Below are 17,829 nucleotides of genomic sequence, written 5' to 3' on the forward strand. Positions count from 1 at the left end.
TTCAAGCTTGTGGAATCCAGCTTGATCAAACCTCTCTATGAATTGAGTATTCACTGTGTCCAAGGCGTTGTAGAATTTGGCTCTGTACAAAGACTGGGCATCCGGATGGATATGTGCTGCAGCCTGACTGGTGTAACACTTGTTAGGTTTGCGGATATGAGGCATCTGAATAGGTTGTAGGTCCAACTTTGTTGCTATTGCAGTTGCTTTTGTGAACAAGACATCAAAGTGATCCTCCGTTCGCTTGTCCTGCATGCTTGTTTTGACATGGTTCACAGCCTCCAACATGCCTGAAACCAAAGAGTATGCCTGAAACAGTCCGTTTCCTAAGATGCAGGGAGGTGTTCAGGCACTCCAAATCCCCCATCAGGTCTTCAGCCATTGCAAGGCCGAGCACAGTGAAGTGGGAGAGAAAAAATATTTCTGTGGTTTTCCCACCTGATGATGATTGATTGTGTTGCAATCGAAACGTCGTGATTTAATTTATTTTATTTTATACCTACGTGACTTTACCGAAAGAACCAAAGAGTATGGATCCCTGCAGTCACCATAACTTAAAATCTAGATTTAGTCGGTGCAATGTCGGGACATCCCCACTCGGACGGAAAAAGGTGGCCCAGCTCTTCTCGTTGTGCCACAGTGGCGACCTTAAGTCGGTGGTCGCAAACAGCACTCGCCCCAAAACGTCTGTTAAGGCTACACGGGGGATCTTTCTCTTTGTCGTTGTGTGCCTGTGCAGGTTCATCATGGTGTTCTCCTGCCTGGTGCTCTCCGTGTTCTCCACCATCCCCGACTTTCAGATCCTGGCCAACCAGGTGCTGCTCATCCTGGTAACGTGAGAGAGATACAGAGACGCTGAGCTGCTGCAGCGAGGGAGAGAGCGCGAGTAATCGCGAGAGAGATGAGGAGAGAACAGGGAGAAGCCCTCGCCTTGAAAACCCATTCCATTGCTCACAGACGCATCACGAATCCATATTGTTACTGTGCAAATATTGTTTAGTTAAAAAATGTACAAAACATACGAGAGAGAAAGAGCGATTGTGACAGAACGAGAGGGCGAGAGAGAGAGATGCAGGAGGCAGAGCGAGCTATAGAGAGCGAAAGAGTCGTACAAAAAAAGGAGAGATGGAGAGAGAAAGATCGAGACAGCGTTAGCTATTAGCTATAAATCTCAGAAACTGAATTATTGACGTGAAGTTGTCTCTTGATTATTTGTGGGTTGATCATCTCGATAACAGGTTCAGCATGCTCCGTATGGCTGGGGAAGCAGTCATGGTTTGACGTTGAGGTTCGCAATCCATTCAGCGGCTTCAGCGTCTGATGTTCCCTGCTCGTTGACGCCTTCGCTCACTGCGCTGCCACTTCTGCCCACTGTTCCCACTCGAGACTCGTGAGAGAAGCACGAAATAGTGACGACACAGTCTGCACCGTCACCCCCACCCCGGTCTACGGAGCTTAACGGCAGATGACGCGTTTGTGTCGCCTAACTTTTACAATGTTCACCATTGTCCATTGATTTCGATTCACATGGGCCACACCCCTCCACTAGGCCAGGCAAATCGAGAGCTGGCCGTAGTTCTGCGAGATGATTTCGGGTAAAGAGGGGGTGGCTCATAATGGCCATGACAGAGTCTCTTTGAGTCAGCATTTGCAGACATGGTGGGTTCTAATCCAAGGCTGCGGCCACCCCACAAATAAGCCAAGATCCCGAAAGGGAGTGACACCATACGGTTGCCCAGCCGACAGTGACTCAAGCGATGTGATCGTGGCCAAGGGCGTTTATGCCGCCCCGCACCTCCTCGGCAGTGCCTTCTCCCCTCCGCCAGATTCCACCGCTTGCTGCCGAGAAAGATGGGCAGCTACCTCTGAGACTCTGACCACCCCCCACAGCTTCCCGCCAGTATCCGCTCTTAGAACTCCCCCTCGACTGCGCGATCCCCCCCTCCCCCATGCACAAACAGAGAGAGATCCGGCTTTTGAAGTTGACTGCAGCCATATTCAGATGAAAGTTACAGAGCCACCGACGTCTCACGCCATCCTGTCACCTCTCGGCCCGTGACAGATGACGCCAACGGAAGGAGATGTTCAAAAAGCCCCTCTGACCCAACACGAGAGCCTGCTGTGGTTTTGTAATGTGTGACTGGATGTGTAGCATATGTGTGTACATCATGTGACTGCGTGTCTGCATAATGCATGATTGTGTGTGTGTATATTGTGGGAAGCAGTAGTGTAGTGGTTAGCGTGCTGCGCTAGGAACCCTGTGACCCGAGTTCAATTCCCCCTCATGGCTAACACCAGTGATGATTATCTGAACTAGTCCTGGGCCTTGCCCAGGTCGATTCAGCCTCAAATGACTACTTGGTGCAGTGTGTGGAATAATCGCCACGAGGGAGACAGAGGCGGCCGAGCGTGGTGTTGGCCACCTACGCCCTCGTGTGCTGTTCCGGCCTTCATTGGTGCTCGCTAACAGCACTTTCCGCAAAAGTCTGTTCAGGCTATACGGGGGATCTTTGTCTTTATATAGCGTGCCTGTGCGTGCATAGCATTGGCCAATGTACGTATAGTTTTTTCATCATCGGTATCGCCGTCGACTGGTAATTATCTATTATTCAATCGCTGCTCTAAGAGGCATTGTGGCTGATGTTGTTGTGAAGCCACCCCTCACCTACCCCTACCGTCCCCACCGACCTTGACCACTGCTGCCCCCCTTCCCTTGCCTCCACAACCCCCACAATCACCTAAAACAGCCCAACACAGTGCCCTTGAGAAAGGAGCGGCAGCCTGCACAGAAAGAGGTGGGGCCTAAAAAAGTGGCGGGAGGGGGGTTAAAATGGAAAGGTGCAAAGTCAAAACAGGAAGGAGTGGGGACCTGAACAGGAAGGGGTGGGGGCCTAGTCAGGAATGGGTGGGGGCCTAGTCAGGAATGGGTGGGGGCCTAAACAACAAGGAGTGGGGCCTAAACAGGAAGGGGTGGGGCCTAAACAGGAAGGGGTGGGGCTTAAGAAGTATGGGGGCGAGGCACACGGAGTAAAGAGGTGCAGCCTAAAGAGGAAAGGCAGGGGCCTACAGATGAAGGACAGGGCTTACAGAAGTAGAACTTAATTAAATCAAGGTAATAAAAGTGGGACAACCGGTCTTCTTGTACAGTTCAGTGTTGTGGATGTTGTTTGGCCAAAATCACCTCATTTCCACCGGCCTGCTACCGCACCTGGAGCAGGTGCAGGGAAAGAGAGAAATGGCCATCCTCACTCGAGAGTTTGGACAAGTTGTTTAGAACGATAGATAGAGCCCAGGGGAGATGTGACACTGCATGTACACCTCGATTTTTCTTTCTCTATCCGCTACAGTAGCTTCGAAATGTATGGCGGCCTTTAGGAAATGCAGATAATGAATAAACAAATACCTTCTTAAATGATCAATTTTGCCTGCATGGCTCCCCAGTGTCGGGTTTTGGCGTTGCTGATGCGGTCTGGAAGTGACCGTGACCACGAGGCGTTTCGGAGCCACGGCGCGTAGTTTTCTATCACGTCGGATTTGTGGCCACCCTCAGCCTGCATGCGTCCGGGTGACATGGTGGCAAGATGTTAACTTCCTCGCCTGGTATACAGGAGGTCGTGGGTTCAATTCCCACCCTAACGCCTATATATTTGGAGTTTGCATGTCTGGTTTTTCCCTCCACATTTAGGATCAACATTTAGAGTTAGAGTATTTGGCTGGTATACATTTCCACATAAGCCACTTCGTTGAGCTATAATATGTGGCCTTACCTGCTAAAATAAAATTGTTTATATTTGTGTCTTTAACCGGCCTTAATAGGTGCTTGCCAACAGTATATTAATCTCTATATTTGGGAGGATGTTTGTCTTTGCACAGCGCGTGTGCTAATGCGTAAAGATAAGCATAGCATGTGTGTGGATATTGTGTGCTTATGCAATGTAAGAAAGTGCATCGTGTGTGTGTACACATTAGTGCTCGCCACACCACCATCTCGCTAACAGTACTTTCCTCTTCAAACGATGAGCCTTTATATAAAGTGGTCCCCATCATGTAATACAATTCATTTTGACTTCATTTGTGGTAGCTAACGTCACCACATCTGAAGGCGCTGCACAGAAATAGCTTGAATATTTATTAAAGAGAGAGCAAGAGACAGAGAGCAAGGACAGGCAGAGGGAAAACGAGTATGGATCAATAACAGCCCCGAGACCCCGTGTGTGGAGTTGTTGCCGAGAGTGGAGTCGTCATTGCCGAAGATGATCAAATGCAAGGACAGGCAGCAACAATGCTCTGGAGTTAGAAGCGATCCGAGCTGAGAGCGCACCAGGGCCGGGTGTGAGGGTGGATAGCGAGGCAGGGTTCTCAGACGCAGTGCCGCGTATATGGAAACAGCAAGAGCACGAGCGCAGTGGTTAGCGTTGTGTGCTACAAAGCTCGGCGACCCGAGGCCGATTCCCAGCCACCTCGAACGTCGGTGACCAATAAACTCGAACCGGGTCCTGAACCTTCCCTGGTGTGTGCTGGCTAAACATCAGCGCCGGAAAGACAACGGCGACCGGGCACGGTGCTGGCTACACCACCTCGAACGCTGCGTCTGCCATTCATAGGCGCTCGCCAGCAGCCCTTGCCCCGACAGGCTATGTAGGCTACACGGGGGATGTTTGTCTCCGTGTCTCCGCAGGAGGGCATCATGATGGTTTTGTTCGGCCTCGAGTATTTCGTGAGGATCTGGGCAGCCGGGTGCTGCTGCCGCTACCGTGGCTGGCAGGGGCGCCTCCGCTTCGCCCGCAAGCCCTTCTGCATCATCGGTGAGGAACCCGCCGCGTCCGTGTTCACATCGCTGTGTGTGTGACATCACAGCTGGTTCTAGAGACACATCGCTGTGTGTGTGATATCACAGCTGGTTCTACAGACACATTGCTGTGTGTGTGACATCACGGCTGGTTCTAGAGACACGTAGCTGTGTGTGTGTCCTCATGGCTCGTTCTAGAGACACGTTGCTGTGTGTGTGACATCACGGCTGGTATCACTGCGCTGCAGACAGCATCGTGCTGGTGGCCTCCCTGGCGGTGATCGCCGCCGGCACCCAGGGCAACATCTTTGCCACGTCGGCGCTGCGCTCGCTGCGCTTCCTGCAGATCCTGCGCATGGTGCGCATGGACCGCAGGGGCGGCACCTGGAAGCTGCTGGGCTCCGTGGTCTACGCGCACAGCAAGGTGACGCGCACGCCCGCACAAGCTTGCACACGCCCGCACGCGCCTGCACATGCTCGCACATGCCAGCACATGCTCGTACACGCTGGCGCATGCCCGCACGTGCGTGCCCACGCCCGCACATGCTCGCGCGCACGGGCACACGCTCACACCCGCGGGCACCATACGTGCGCAGAGGCAGAGATTCCCGACGGGGTACCCTTGGAGGCTGTTGCAGCAAGTACTGCACGCGAGCACCTTTGATTCCCCAGTGCTGGCGTGTACACACCGCAGTAAGCACTCATTGAATGCCGAGTTGACCTAGGGGAGGCAACACCTAAACGGGGACCTAACTTGGAACTCATCCTCCACTCCATAGCCCAGACCTAGAACTAATCATCCACTCTATAGCCCGGACCTTGAACTCATCACCCACTCCATAGCCGAGATCTAGAATGCATCACCCACTCTATAGCCCAGACCTTGAACTCATCACCCACTCTATTGTCCAGACCTAGGACTCATCACCCACTCTATAGCTCAGACCTAAAACTCATCACCCACTCTATAGCCCAGACCTAGAACTCATCACCCACTCTATAGCCCAGACCTAGAACTCATCACCCACTCTATAGCCCAGACCTAGAACTCATCACCCACTCTATAGCCCAGACCTAGTACTCATCACCCACTCTATAGCCCAGACCTTGTACTCATCACCCACTCTATAGCCCAGACCTAGAACTCATCACCCACTCTATAGTACAGACCTAGGACTCATCACCCACTCTATAGCCCAGACCTAAAACTCATCACCCACTCTATAGCCCACACATAGAACGCATCACCCACTCTATAGCCCAGACCTTGAACACATCACCAACTCTCTATAGTACAGACCTAAAAGTCATCAGAATCAGAATATGTATTTAGACTGGAGAAATCCAATGAGCTTTCAAGCACTTTTTCACAGATGTCCAGTAGGGTCTGGTAATAGAGTTACAATGACAAACTATGGTAGGAGTGCAAAGCATAGGAATGGTGAGCATGTCACTCAAAATAAAGACGTAAATAAAAATGAAAAAGGTATATACGTACAAATGATATAAGTACATCGATTGCTGCCGATGTTTCAACACTAAATGCAAGCTTGGGCAAGGTGGCAAAACAACAACAGCAGTCCCAGACCACATCAAGACAACAACACAGCAATAAATAAAATTGCACAGAACAATTGAACAATCGCAAATCTGTCAACCCCTTATCAGTGCCCTACCTTATTACAGACCAATTCAGACCTTATTGGTTACCCGCTGCCATTAGAAATCTCAACGTTCATCCTACAAAATCCCATCACAGGGAGGAAACACAAACAAATAAACACATTTTTGTGCCCGTATGGAAACGGCTGTACGCCATATGGACCTGAAAATAAATGTCCCTGTACAAGAATACGCGTGAACCGTATGCGTTGACAGGTATTCTATTGGCACGTGGGTAAGGATCAAAGTTACAAATCAAATTGGCAAATGCGGCTGTATCCAGCACTAATCCGTCTGCTTCGGGATATTTTTTGAAGGTAGATTTATGATGCCAAGGGAGATAACGAGGTTTGTTCCTGAAACGTTGGTGCATCAACGTCAGAGGCTGTCTGTCACCTATTCCTATCCCTGTTCTTTAGAAAGTAAAAAAAGGCAATTAGATGGACGCCTTGATTTTCTTGGTTTTTGACAACAGGGTGATTGGGTTAGCGAAGTATAGCGCAGATTTGACAATCGGGATTTTATGGATGGCCAGGGCACCAATGTAGATTTCTCCCCGCATCAAGTGATGTGAGATTGAATTTTAAGTAGACGTCACAATGGCAAGTCCTGTATGGTACATCCAGTGCAAATCGAAGAGCAGAATGATGACGCGGGTTGAGCCTGCTTAATGTGTTATTAGTAGCTGACCTACAAGCAGTGTCACAGCAGTCAAAACGTGGTAGAGTGATAGCTTCAACAACAATGTGCGACTAAAGGCGAATGGGGAAACAACAATGTTTGTTTCTGGATACAAAGGCCCACTTTTGCATTTGATTTTATTTGAGATGTGATCGATATAGGGGCTGGAATGTAAGTCTCAAATCAATCAGTGAAACTCAGGTATTTCAAGCACTCTGTTCAATGATGCTGTATCTGATATCCATAATAGGTGATGGGAGTAAAACTGAATGTTTGTTTGAAGAAAATACCATAATGTTATTTAAGTGATGACAATTGATATTCAATTAAGTCGAAATTGTATTGGAGATTCTGTTTGATTTTGTTTGGAGAATAGCCCGATACTATCCTGACAGCGGCATCAGCAAAATTCTGAGTGATTTAAGTTTAGTCCAAGATTGTTTAAATATGAGGAACAGAATTGGATCCAGCACGGAACCAAATCCGTTGAGAAGCAGTCAAGGGACACGTGCGCACGTGGGCGGACGGGCACGACTTTCTGTGAATATCCAAGTGGGTGCTGTGAACATTAAGAAGGCGGCGGCCTGTGATGTCCTTCCAAGCGCTCCCGCGCCGCCCCCCTCCCCCCGCCGCTGTTGCTGCCTCCCGCGCTCGTGCCAGGGCACGGCGATCAGCGATGTGAGCAGAGCGCATCATGGAGCCGCCACCGTTGGCCGTGGCCGGCGAGGTTTCCCGCCACGCGACGCGTTCCTCCGTGGCTCCCACGCACCCCCCCCCCCCCACGCTCTTTGTCTGTTTGTCCGAAATCTCCCGCTGCTGTGTCGAGACCCGTCTTGTCGGTACTTTTCCTCCCAGTAAAGGTGGAACGTTGGGCTAACGTTGGAGCTGTGGTTCCATCCATATACAATGCCAACGTTGGCGCATTGTTGGAAATTCATAGCTGTCAACCCCTTAGTGCCTACCTCAATACAGACCATTTCAGACCTTATTGGTCACCCCCGTGCCCTTATGCATATCAACGTTCATCCTACAAAGTCCCATCACTAGGGAGAAACAAACAAAAGACAACAACACATGTGTTTTGCCCGTATTGAAACGGTTGTACGCCGTATGGACCTGAAAACTAATTTTCCCTGTACAAGAATACGGGTTAAACCGTATAGGTTGACAGCTATGCAAGTTTACCGGGCTCCCACGTTCTAAACATTCGCAATGCAACGTGCCAAACATGCCAGGGCAGAAATTTCCTAAAAATGAGTCTTAACACTCAGTGTGGCTTTTCTGGTTCAATAACTGGCATCATCATTATCATTCTTATGAGCCTGGTTGTTCTATAGATAGTCTGTCGCCAGCCATGGTAATGCGGAATTTCCACTGGTGAATGTCAATCAACGGAGGCAATGAGCATTGTCGGCGCTGCTCTGGAACAGACTGATGTTTTGCATATCGATTTGCGTGAAGGAGCGGGCTCCACAGAAACCACCAAAACAAAATCTTAATTTGGAATCAACCGAATATCTTTACAGGATAAGTCTCTCATTAACAATCGGGGCTTAAGTGGGTTTCTGTGCCTCGCGGCATCGCAGGTGATATTTATTCTGCAAATGCCACGCTGTGCGTGTTTGCGTAACACTAGCTTAATTGCCGAATGGAAATGCGGATGCAAAAGGTTGCTTTAATTAACGTAGTTGTCAGCCGCCCGCTGCTGCTGCTGTTGTTTTGGAGCAAATCGTCCGCCTCCTGGCGATATTGCAGACAGCCAAAGTACACAGCACCCATCTCAAGTTGTTAAAGAATCGGCATCGATGTCGTGAGATCAGGAGCGTTGACGTCCCAGCAGGGCCCAAATTGGTACATGTGTGATTTGGATCGAAGTGCATCCCACTTTTTGCCTCTCTCAGTGAGATCCTAGCTCGGGTGGCTGTAGCGACAATGCGGGAGCTCTCCTGGCTCTTCAAAGACCAATGGAACGTGTGAAGAAAGCTGCGTTAGAGATGTAATCAAAGAGGAAGAGGAGATTGCCGTGGGTGGTTCAAGCAAACAGGATGCAGGAGGGCAGGTTCGCAACGCAGGCCAGGAGTCGAACCCGAGTTGCCGGGTTCATAGCGCAGTGGGCTAACCGCTGCACTGCCACTCCATGCCGAGAAGCCGTCTCACCTACATTAACAGCCCTGAGATAGTGGCAGAAACTCCACATTCATATGAAGGAGGCCAGTCCATCCCCCGGGCAATCACTGTTGACTTCCCGCAAAGCGGGCTCTCATTTTATCGTCCCTGAAGATATTATTGGCTGGGTTGGAAGCTCCCACTGGGATTTTAAGTTATGATATTCTGAGTGTGGGGGGGGGGGGGCATGAAAAATGCGGGCAATGGATGTTGAATTCTTCGGTGTGCGATTCTCAACGCTGCACATCCCCGGGACACGGTCCACCCTTCGTGATGGCACCGCCGCACGGCGTGGCTTGGGATTCGGACTCTCTCCAGAAGCCGCTCTTAACCTCGGAGGCCGTGTTTGCTTAAATCCCGGCGGCGAGGGCTCCTTTTGTGGGGCTAAGTGCGCTGTCCATTTGGAGAAGAAAAGAAACGCGCACACACACACCGGCGTGTATCACCCGAGACTCATTAGGCCGCCACAGAGGCCGCGTGGTTATCGCGTTCCTCCAGGTACGGCGCGCGAGCGCTTAGGCAGCGCACGTGCACCGTGCTCCGGAGGCACGGTGGGGGGGTTCCTCACTCACCCACTCACTTACTCATTCACTCACCCACCCACGTGCTTTCTCGCTCTCTCTCATCCGCTAATGCTCGTTTAATGCAAACGCGAGCGCGGCTCCGCTCGGCCTCCACTGGGTGTCTTGGAGCTCTCGCTAAGTGCACACATGTGAAGTGTGGTGTGTGAAGTGTGGTGTGTGTTTGGGAACGGTAGTGTAGCGGTCAGCACGCTGCTCTAAAATTCCTGGCGACCCGGGTTCGATTCCCACTCACGGCCAACACCAGTGACGATTATCTGAACCGGTCCTGGGTCTCCTCTAGGTCGACACGGCCTCAAATAACTACCTGGTACGATGTGTAACTATCACCACGAGGGAGAAAAAGGCGACCGGGCGTTGTGTTGGCCACCCACCCCCTCATGTGCCGTGCCGGCCTTCATAGGTGGCTCGCTAACAGCACTTGTCCTAACAGTCTGTTCAGGCTACACGGGGGATTTTTGTCATGGTGTGTGAAGTGATTCGTGAGATTTTTCTGTCAGTGCAACGACAAAAAAATGCGGGCTAAGAGCGGCGGCTCTATGGGCTGTCAGCAAGAGCTCTGACATCACTTTTCTCACCGTCGCCTGCTTCTCGACACTCGCGCGCACTCAGCCCACCTCGCGTTGCAACCACCACCAGCGCCGCCAGCATCGTCCCCCTACACCGGTGGTTCTCAGCCTGTGGTTCCACGCGGACCCCTGGGGTAACGTGGCAATGTCCCAGGGGGTACGTGAGGTGATTTATAAACGTGTGAAATTATATCGTACGTGAGAGTCATTGGAATGAATCTGCCAATATAAAATAACTACGATCCAATTTTAATCCATATGATCATCTAGAACGATATTAAAGACCTTTATAAACGCATTGATCATTAACAACGTGGTTTCCCAGAGTAACCAGCGAGCAGGAGCACATCACGCCATATGTGCAGAGTGTCCGTTGAATTTTAGTGAGTTAGGATACCTCACAAAGTGGACAATTGGTTAAAATATTGGCGTTTTTTATTCATACATTTATTTCTCAGAACCATTCTGGGTCAGGCAAGGGGGTACTCGGTTGAAACAAAATTCAACAAGGGGGGGGGGGTACAGTAGCCGTAAAAAGGTTGACAACCACTGCCCTACATCGTCCTCCAACCCACGGTCGCCCTCTCTTCCGCCCAATCAACACGGCGCCACACCAACCCCTCTGGTGTGCCGCCTTGGCCTTCACAGGCGCTCACTAACAACACTTGACCCCAGTGGCCCGTTAAAGGCTCTACGGGTCGTGGTGGGGACCTCTGGTCTCTCTGTGTGTTGTTTTCCCACAGGAGCTCATCACAGCCTGGTACATCGGCTTCCTGGCGCTCGTCTTCTCCTCCTTCCTGGTCTACCTGGCCGAGAAGGATGACAACAAAGACCAGTTCGCCACCTACGCCGACGCGCTGTGGTGGGGCACGGTACGCCGTGTGCTGCCCTGCGGCGACTTGGCCCCACGGCGACTTGGCCCCACGGAGATGTCCCTCGGAGCGATAGACCCTGGGTGTGCAAGCGATTAAACTGCGCCGGGACCCAGGCACTGGGGCTGCGAAGGAGAGTGATAAATTGGACATCGGGACCCTTGGAATCGCACAGAGGTCCACGGATTCACACAGAGACCCATAGCCTCACACAGAGATCCACGGAATCACATAGAGACCCAGAGACTAGCACAGAGATCCACGGAATCACATCGAGACTCATAGACTCGCACAGACATCCACCGAATCACATGGAGACCCATAGACCCGCACAGAGATCCACGGATTCACACAGAGACCCATAGACTCGTACATAGGTCCACAAATTTACGTACAGATCCATAGACTCTCACAGAGATCCCCGGATTTCCATAGAGACCCGTGGACTTGCAGAGCCAGAAGAAGGACATTGGGAATTCAGGATAGAAAGTGGCAGGAGAGTGTTGTAGATGTGATCAGGGAGAGAAGGAGGAGGTTGTGGTGGGTGGGACGCGTGTGCAGGCTATGGGAGGAGGGCACAGGCCACCAAAGTCAGACGCTGAGGTGGCACCCAGAGGTGGGCGACCACGGAGCAAACACCATGCCAGGTGATGGCAATCGTGGTGGCATTGGTGGTGGCGGTGGTGGTAGTGGTGGTGGCGATGGTGGTAGTGGTGGTGGCGACGGTGGTCGCGGTGGTGGTGGTAGTGGAACTCTAAGAGTGCTTCTTGGAGGAGGAGATGACAATAATTTGTATTTATCTGTAAGGCGCCTTCTACTGTCTCAAGGCACCTTGTAAGAGTAAGGATAAGAAAATGTCAAGAGAGACACAGAAGCTAAATAAAATGAACTGACTTAAAAACATGTGTTTTAAGACGAGATTTAAAAGTATCCGCATTATCACAAACGAATTTCCAATGGTACGCAATTACACGACCGTGACTCAGACACAGGAAGTGGCCACTCACTCCAGGAATGCAGCCAGGATCGAGGTACGCACAGAAGGGCAGAGTCTGCGGATCATAACGACCTTGAGGGGGTGTACAGATGAATTGGTTCTTGAATATATGGTGGTGGTGCTAGCCTATGCAAGGCTTTAAAAACTCGTAGAAGACTCCTAAACTCTACTCGTTTCAAGATCGAAAGCTAGCGTAATGATAAGATAGCCGGAGAAATGCGGTCACGTAATTGGGGTTCAGGTGAGCACCCTAACTGCCGCTATACAAAGACTGCGGGATGCGGCTAAAGTCGGGATGCCATGGCGAGGTGTGGGAGCACCAGTGACCAGCCGCTGGTCGTGTTGCCCCCCGTTGGGTATGGTCTGCATCAGACTGGAGACTGTTCACTCGCGTGAGAGCTCGCCGCTGACATTCAGTTAATTTAACTTGTCGCGTATGATGTTGATTGTGATTATGCACGCGCGGTCATCCCGGCATCCCCGGCGAGATCACGTTATTAACCCCCGGCGTGTAGCCTCTCTGTCAAATCCTTCGGTGTACACGCCACGATTCGAAGTGGCTATTATAGTCTGCTGGCGCGAAAGATTGGTCATCGCTCAGAGGGGCATAACTTTAAATCACCGGCACGCTCATTTCACTGTATTATTCATCATCATTCAAGGGCCGGTGCATCTGTGGGGTCCCCCCTCTTCCTCGGCCGCCTCTCGCCGGGCCCCCGCCGATCGAGTGATCACCCCCCCCACGCCAGCGCCCTCTCTGAGGGCCATATCTGAACGGCTGGCTTGCCACCGCCGAGGTTATCCCGCACCCGCCGAGCGCTAATCAACAGAAATGGCGGCAGTATGAATATGCACACCTACCCCCCCCCCCCCCCCCCCCCGGGTGGATAAGCCCTAATCCGCGTGCCCGCAATGCTAATGCAAGCGGAAAAGGAACGGCGGGGATAGGGCTATGGGGCACGCCTCACCATTAACGCTATTTTTACCGTGTAAACGCGCTGCGTAAAGTGCGCTGTGTAAACACGCGAAAACGATGGCGGCCGTATATATGCTGCAGTACACGCGCCTCACGCGCACGCGTGAGAAGCCGATCAAAACCATCACGTTACCATACATAGCAGGTGTTACCAAAAAGATTTCCAAAATCTTAAACAAACGCAGGATCCAGGTCCGATTCAACACAGTACACAAAATCCATGATCTAATCCCATCTGTGAAGGATGTCATTCCTGACATGCAATATCCTGGAGTCTGCAAACTGAGTTGTACCTGCGGTAGCAGTTTCATTGGGGAAACGAAACCGACATGTCTCGGACCGTGTTCGCGAACACAAAGCAGATCTGAAACACGGCAGAACCAATACCTCTGCTGTGGCTGACCATTGTTATAACGCTGTGAGCTCGCGTGATATTGTTTTTTCTGAGACCAAGGTACTCTGCAAACCTTCGGGTTACTATCAAAGGTTTGTTCATGAAGCCATCCAGATATATAAACATAGACATAACTTCAGCCGAGAAGATGGATACAAATTGAGAAATCATTGGAAGGAAGTTATTAACCAGGTAAAACCTGAACTGTTTATGGTTGTTTCCATCATATTTGCCGGGTACTAGTCTATTTTTCCGAGTTAACTTCCCCCCGCATCTCCAGCTTTCCCAGCCTCCCACTTCCAGCCAATCACTGCCTCGTAGCGGCACTCGCTGGCATCACACGGATGCTGTGAGCGGCTTGAAGAGGCAGGACGGCAGGCAGGGAGTGGGTCGTGACGGCCCGGAGGTTGTAGACAACTGCCCCAATCGTCCCGTGGCTCCCACCTTTATACTCTCAACTTCAAAGGCCCGGGGGGCGTCGCGTCGCAAAGCCAATCACGCGCCAACCTTTTGATTTACAACTGATGCCCTGCCCTCATCTGAAGCATCTGTTACTCCCCCACCCATTGTCCCTTGCTCAGGGTTCCTTGCTCAGGGTGCCTTGCTCACGGTGCCTTGCTCCCCTCATCATTTTCCCGTGCCCAGTAGTTTGCGTCTTGGGGTCTGCTCTTTATGCCTAATATCCCACCCTCCGTCCTCCCCCCAATGTTGCGTGTAACTCATTGTGGTCGGCCCAGGAAACCTTTTCTTTTTGTGCCCATACAATTTTAAGCCAATTTAGGGGCCCCAGAATGTAACCTGGCCTGTGGGGATCGGCCAATCTCCTGGGACCGGTAAACCGTGGGACTCTCCCCCTAGGGGCCCTTCGGATTAAAACCCGATGTGCCAGGCAACCCCCCACCAGGACACTACGTGAGTGCGCTGCGTGCAGGTGGCGTGTTTAGAGCGGGGGCCGGGAGGGAGTCGCGGAGCTTGCGGAGTTGCTCCACGGTCGTGGCACCACACATCCTGGCAGCGCTTGTGTTTGCGCAAAACCCTCGGCCGGTTTCAACTTTCTCGTCGGCATCAGCATCTTGTGGCTTTTAAACGGATGCCACAGTGTGGCCCGATGGCACGAGCACCACTGAACGACTGCGATAACTTATCGTGACTCCCACGCCGTTTTGCTGATTTCCTTTAACAGCGCCATGCCCGTGCTGGTGTTCTGGAGGGGACCCAGAAAACCCATTGAGATATCACGCATCACTGATGCGGCCAGGAATCAGACTCGGATCCTTTGATTCATAGTGCAGCATGCTAACCACTGTGCCACTGTTCCACATTGAGAATTCGACTCATCTCCATTGGCAGCTTTGAGCCAATGGAAGAAACTCCACATTCCCATGGCAGAGATCAGTCTATCCACAAGACAACCACTGTTTCCTTCACACAAAGTGGTGATTACCTTTTTATGATTCCAGAATGAGTAGCATGATTAAGATGATTGATTATTGATTTTGATGTGAATGATGATGATGATGCCAGTGGTGGTGGTGGTAATGCTGATGGATATCCTGCTGATCCTGCTTTATGATGGGCCAAATTGTTATCTGGCCAGGATTTGAACTCACGGCCTTCTCCTTGCGTTACAGGCGCTGCGGCCACAGCGTCACTCAGCCAGATTAATCTCCGCTCACGTCCGCGTGGGCTGTTGTTCGTAGATCACGCTCACCACCATCGGCTATGGAGACAAGTACCCCAAGACGTGGCCAGGGAAGCTGCTCGCGTCTGGCTTCGCACTGCTGGGCATCTCCTTCTTCTCTCTGCCGGCGGTGAGCATGTGCCAATCCCCCGACCTTGCCACACCACCTCCCCCATCGTGTGCCGTGGTGGCAGACCAGCGCGGTCCTGCACCGACGCCGTTTTCTCTGTCTGTCTCCTACGGCAAACATGTAGAGAATTTCAACGGGACGTACATCTTTGCCTTATTGACCTGGTCAAGGCCTAATATACCATCAACAGGCCAAGGCTTTGGGTTGTTTTTCGTCTTTTTGTAGTCCCTGACCCTCTGTCCACAATTATTAAGGTCTTTCATGATGGTGGGCAGGCCCGGGTAAAGCTGCGTGGCCAGAAGTTGCTGCCATTCCCTGTTCACCTGTGGTTGTGACAGGGATGTCCTCTGGCCTCTACACTATTTAACATCTTGTTTGATGACATAATTTGAAAATATTTCCATGGCTGCACCAGATAATTTATATCTGGTACAGATGCATGAAGGCTGATCTATGCCCAGTTGTGGTCAATGGATTACTACCCTATTAGTTAACCGTGCTATGAAAGCTGATGATCTGGTAATTGCTGCTCACTCAGAAAAATGTTGAGATACTGCTGCTGGCCGTGGAGCGTGCCAGTAAGAAGTGCGACCTTACCATCAGCCCCACAAAAACAAAGCACCACACACTCAGTATTGTGGCATCAAATACTCCACCCCCTCCACTCCTCGCGAGTGATGGGGGCAGCTGTGGCGAGGGTGGAGAAGCTTCTGTACCTGGGCAGCGTGCTTATGACCAGATCCAGTTTGGCAAGAGCAGTCTTTACTCAGAATCACTCGAGCGGCATTATCTTTTCATCAGCTGCATAACGCTGTCTGGAAGCCACCTGGTCTTATCACTGCATAGACAGCTCTGGGTCGTCTTGGCCGCAGTGATGCCCTTAATTTGCCTATGATTATGAAGCATGGAGCCCTTTAAACTAAACCATTTTTATAGACCCCCTGAGCGATGCATCTATTTTTCAGAAGCGACCTGGCCACATGATAACATATGAGTAAAGTGGCTTATTACGTGGAAATTTATAGCAGCCAAATACTCCAAACGCGTGTTTCTAAATGTGGAGGGGAAAACCTGAGGACCCGGAGAAAAAAAAGCATGTCTAAGATCCATCCTACCAGACTGGATTGTGTGAAGAGTTCACAGATCCTTGAAAGATCTGGACACATTCCCATAAGTGAGCTCCTCTGTCAGGTAAGGCTGCATTGGATGGGTCATGTAGCCTGCATGCCAGCCAGCACGTGCCCACGCAGCTTCTGTTTGGCTAGGTAGAAGGGTCTAAATAAGCCCAGCATGAGCTAGAGAAGAGATGGAACCGTGTGGTACAGAAAAATGTGGAGCTCATTGGACTTGCCAATGACTGGTATCAGCATTGTCAAGATCAGACCCTCTGAAGGAGTCTCTTGAAGGATGCTACTGGGCGATTGGAGACAGTCGCCCTCCAACAACAGCAGAGGACAATGAGTGATGCTCACAGCAACGAGCGGAGAGCGGGGTGACTAAAACGCATCTGCCAGTCATCTCAATCAGTCAAACCGTGGCACCTGGGTCTGTCACTTTACGTGTCATCAAAGTGCGCCTAGTCTGACATGTGCGACGGTGACGTCACTGCCACTTGGTGCCGAATGCCCATTATTGTATATATATGTTGAACTTTTTTTTCACCGTACGTGGCCAACCGTGTTAACGGGAGGTGCAATTGTTGGTGTTGTATTCGGTGCCCCTAGGGCATTCTGGGCTCAGGATTTGCCCTCAAGGTGCAGGAACAGCACCGGCAGAAGCACTTTGAGAAGCGGCGCAACCCGGCAGCCAGTCTCATCCAGGTACAGCGTAGCACAAACGCGGCATACCTTCTACACGAAGCACAACATAACACACAATGGACACGCGGCGCAACACGACACACACAGCACACACAGCACGACACAGCACACGCAGCACGACACAGCACACGCAGCACGACACAGCACGACACAGCACGACACAGCACGACACAGCACGACACAGCACACACAGCACACACAGTGCGACACAGCCCACACAGTACACACAGCACACCGCACACACCGCACACACCGCACACACCGCACACACAGCACGCACAGTACGCACAGTACGCACAGCACACAGCACACAACACACAACACACACAGCACACAGCGCACACAGCACGACACCGCACACACAGTACGCACAGCAGCACACAGCACACACAGCACACAGCACACAACATATACAGCACACAGGACACACAGCACACAGCACGACACCGCACACAGTATACACATCACACACGCAGCACAACACCGCACACACCGCACACACCGCACACAC

General features: G+C 51.4%; 1 protein-coding gene across 1 annotated transcript in view; it reads left to right on the forward strand.

Moving 5' to 3' along the window:
- The window catches only part of LOC133344527 (potassium voltage-gated channel subfamily KQT member 4-like), a 104,744-nt gene that overhangs the window by 14,671 nt on the left and 72,244 nt on the right, over window positions 1-17,829 (forward strand). Inside the window, exons 2-7 of the mRNA XM_061554500.1 lie at window positions 740-830; window positions 4,679-4,805; window positions 5,038-5,213; window positions 11,192-11,320; window positions 15,388-15,498; window positions 17,223-17,318. Of these exons, the coding sequence (XP_061410484.1) occupies window positions 740-830; window positions 4,679-4,805; window positions 5,038-5,213; window positions 11,192-11,320; window positions 15,388-15,498; window positions 17,223-17,318 (730 nt within the window). The remainder of the gene's footprint in view (window positions 1-739; window positions 831-4,678; window positions 4,806-5,037; window positions 5,214-11,191; window positions 11,321-15,387; window positions 15,499-17,222; window positions 17,319-17,829) is intronic.

This window comes from Lethenteron reissneri, chromosome 20, assembly GCF_015708825.2.
Source record: "Lethenteron reissneri isolate LAM-NWPU_2019-01 chromosome 20, ASM1570882v1, whole genome shotgun sequence".
Lineage (NCBI taxonomy): Eukaryota > Metazoa > Chordata > Hyperoartia > Petromyzontiformes > Petromyzontidae > Lethenteron > Lethenteron reissneri.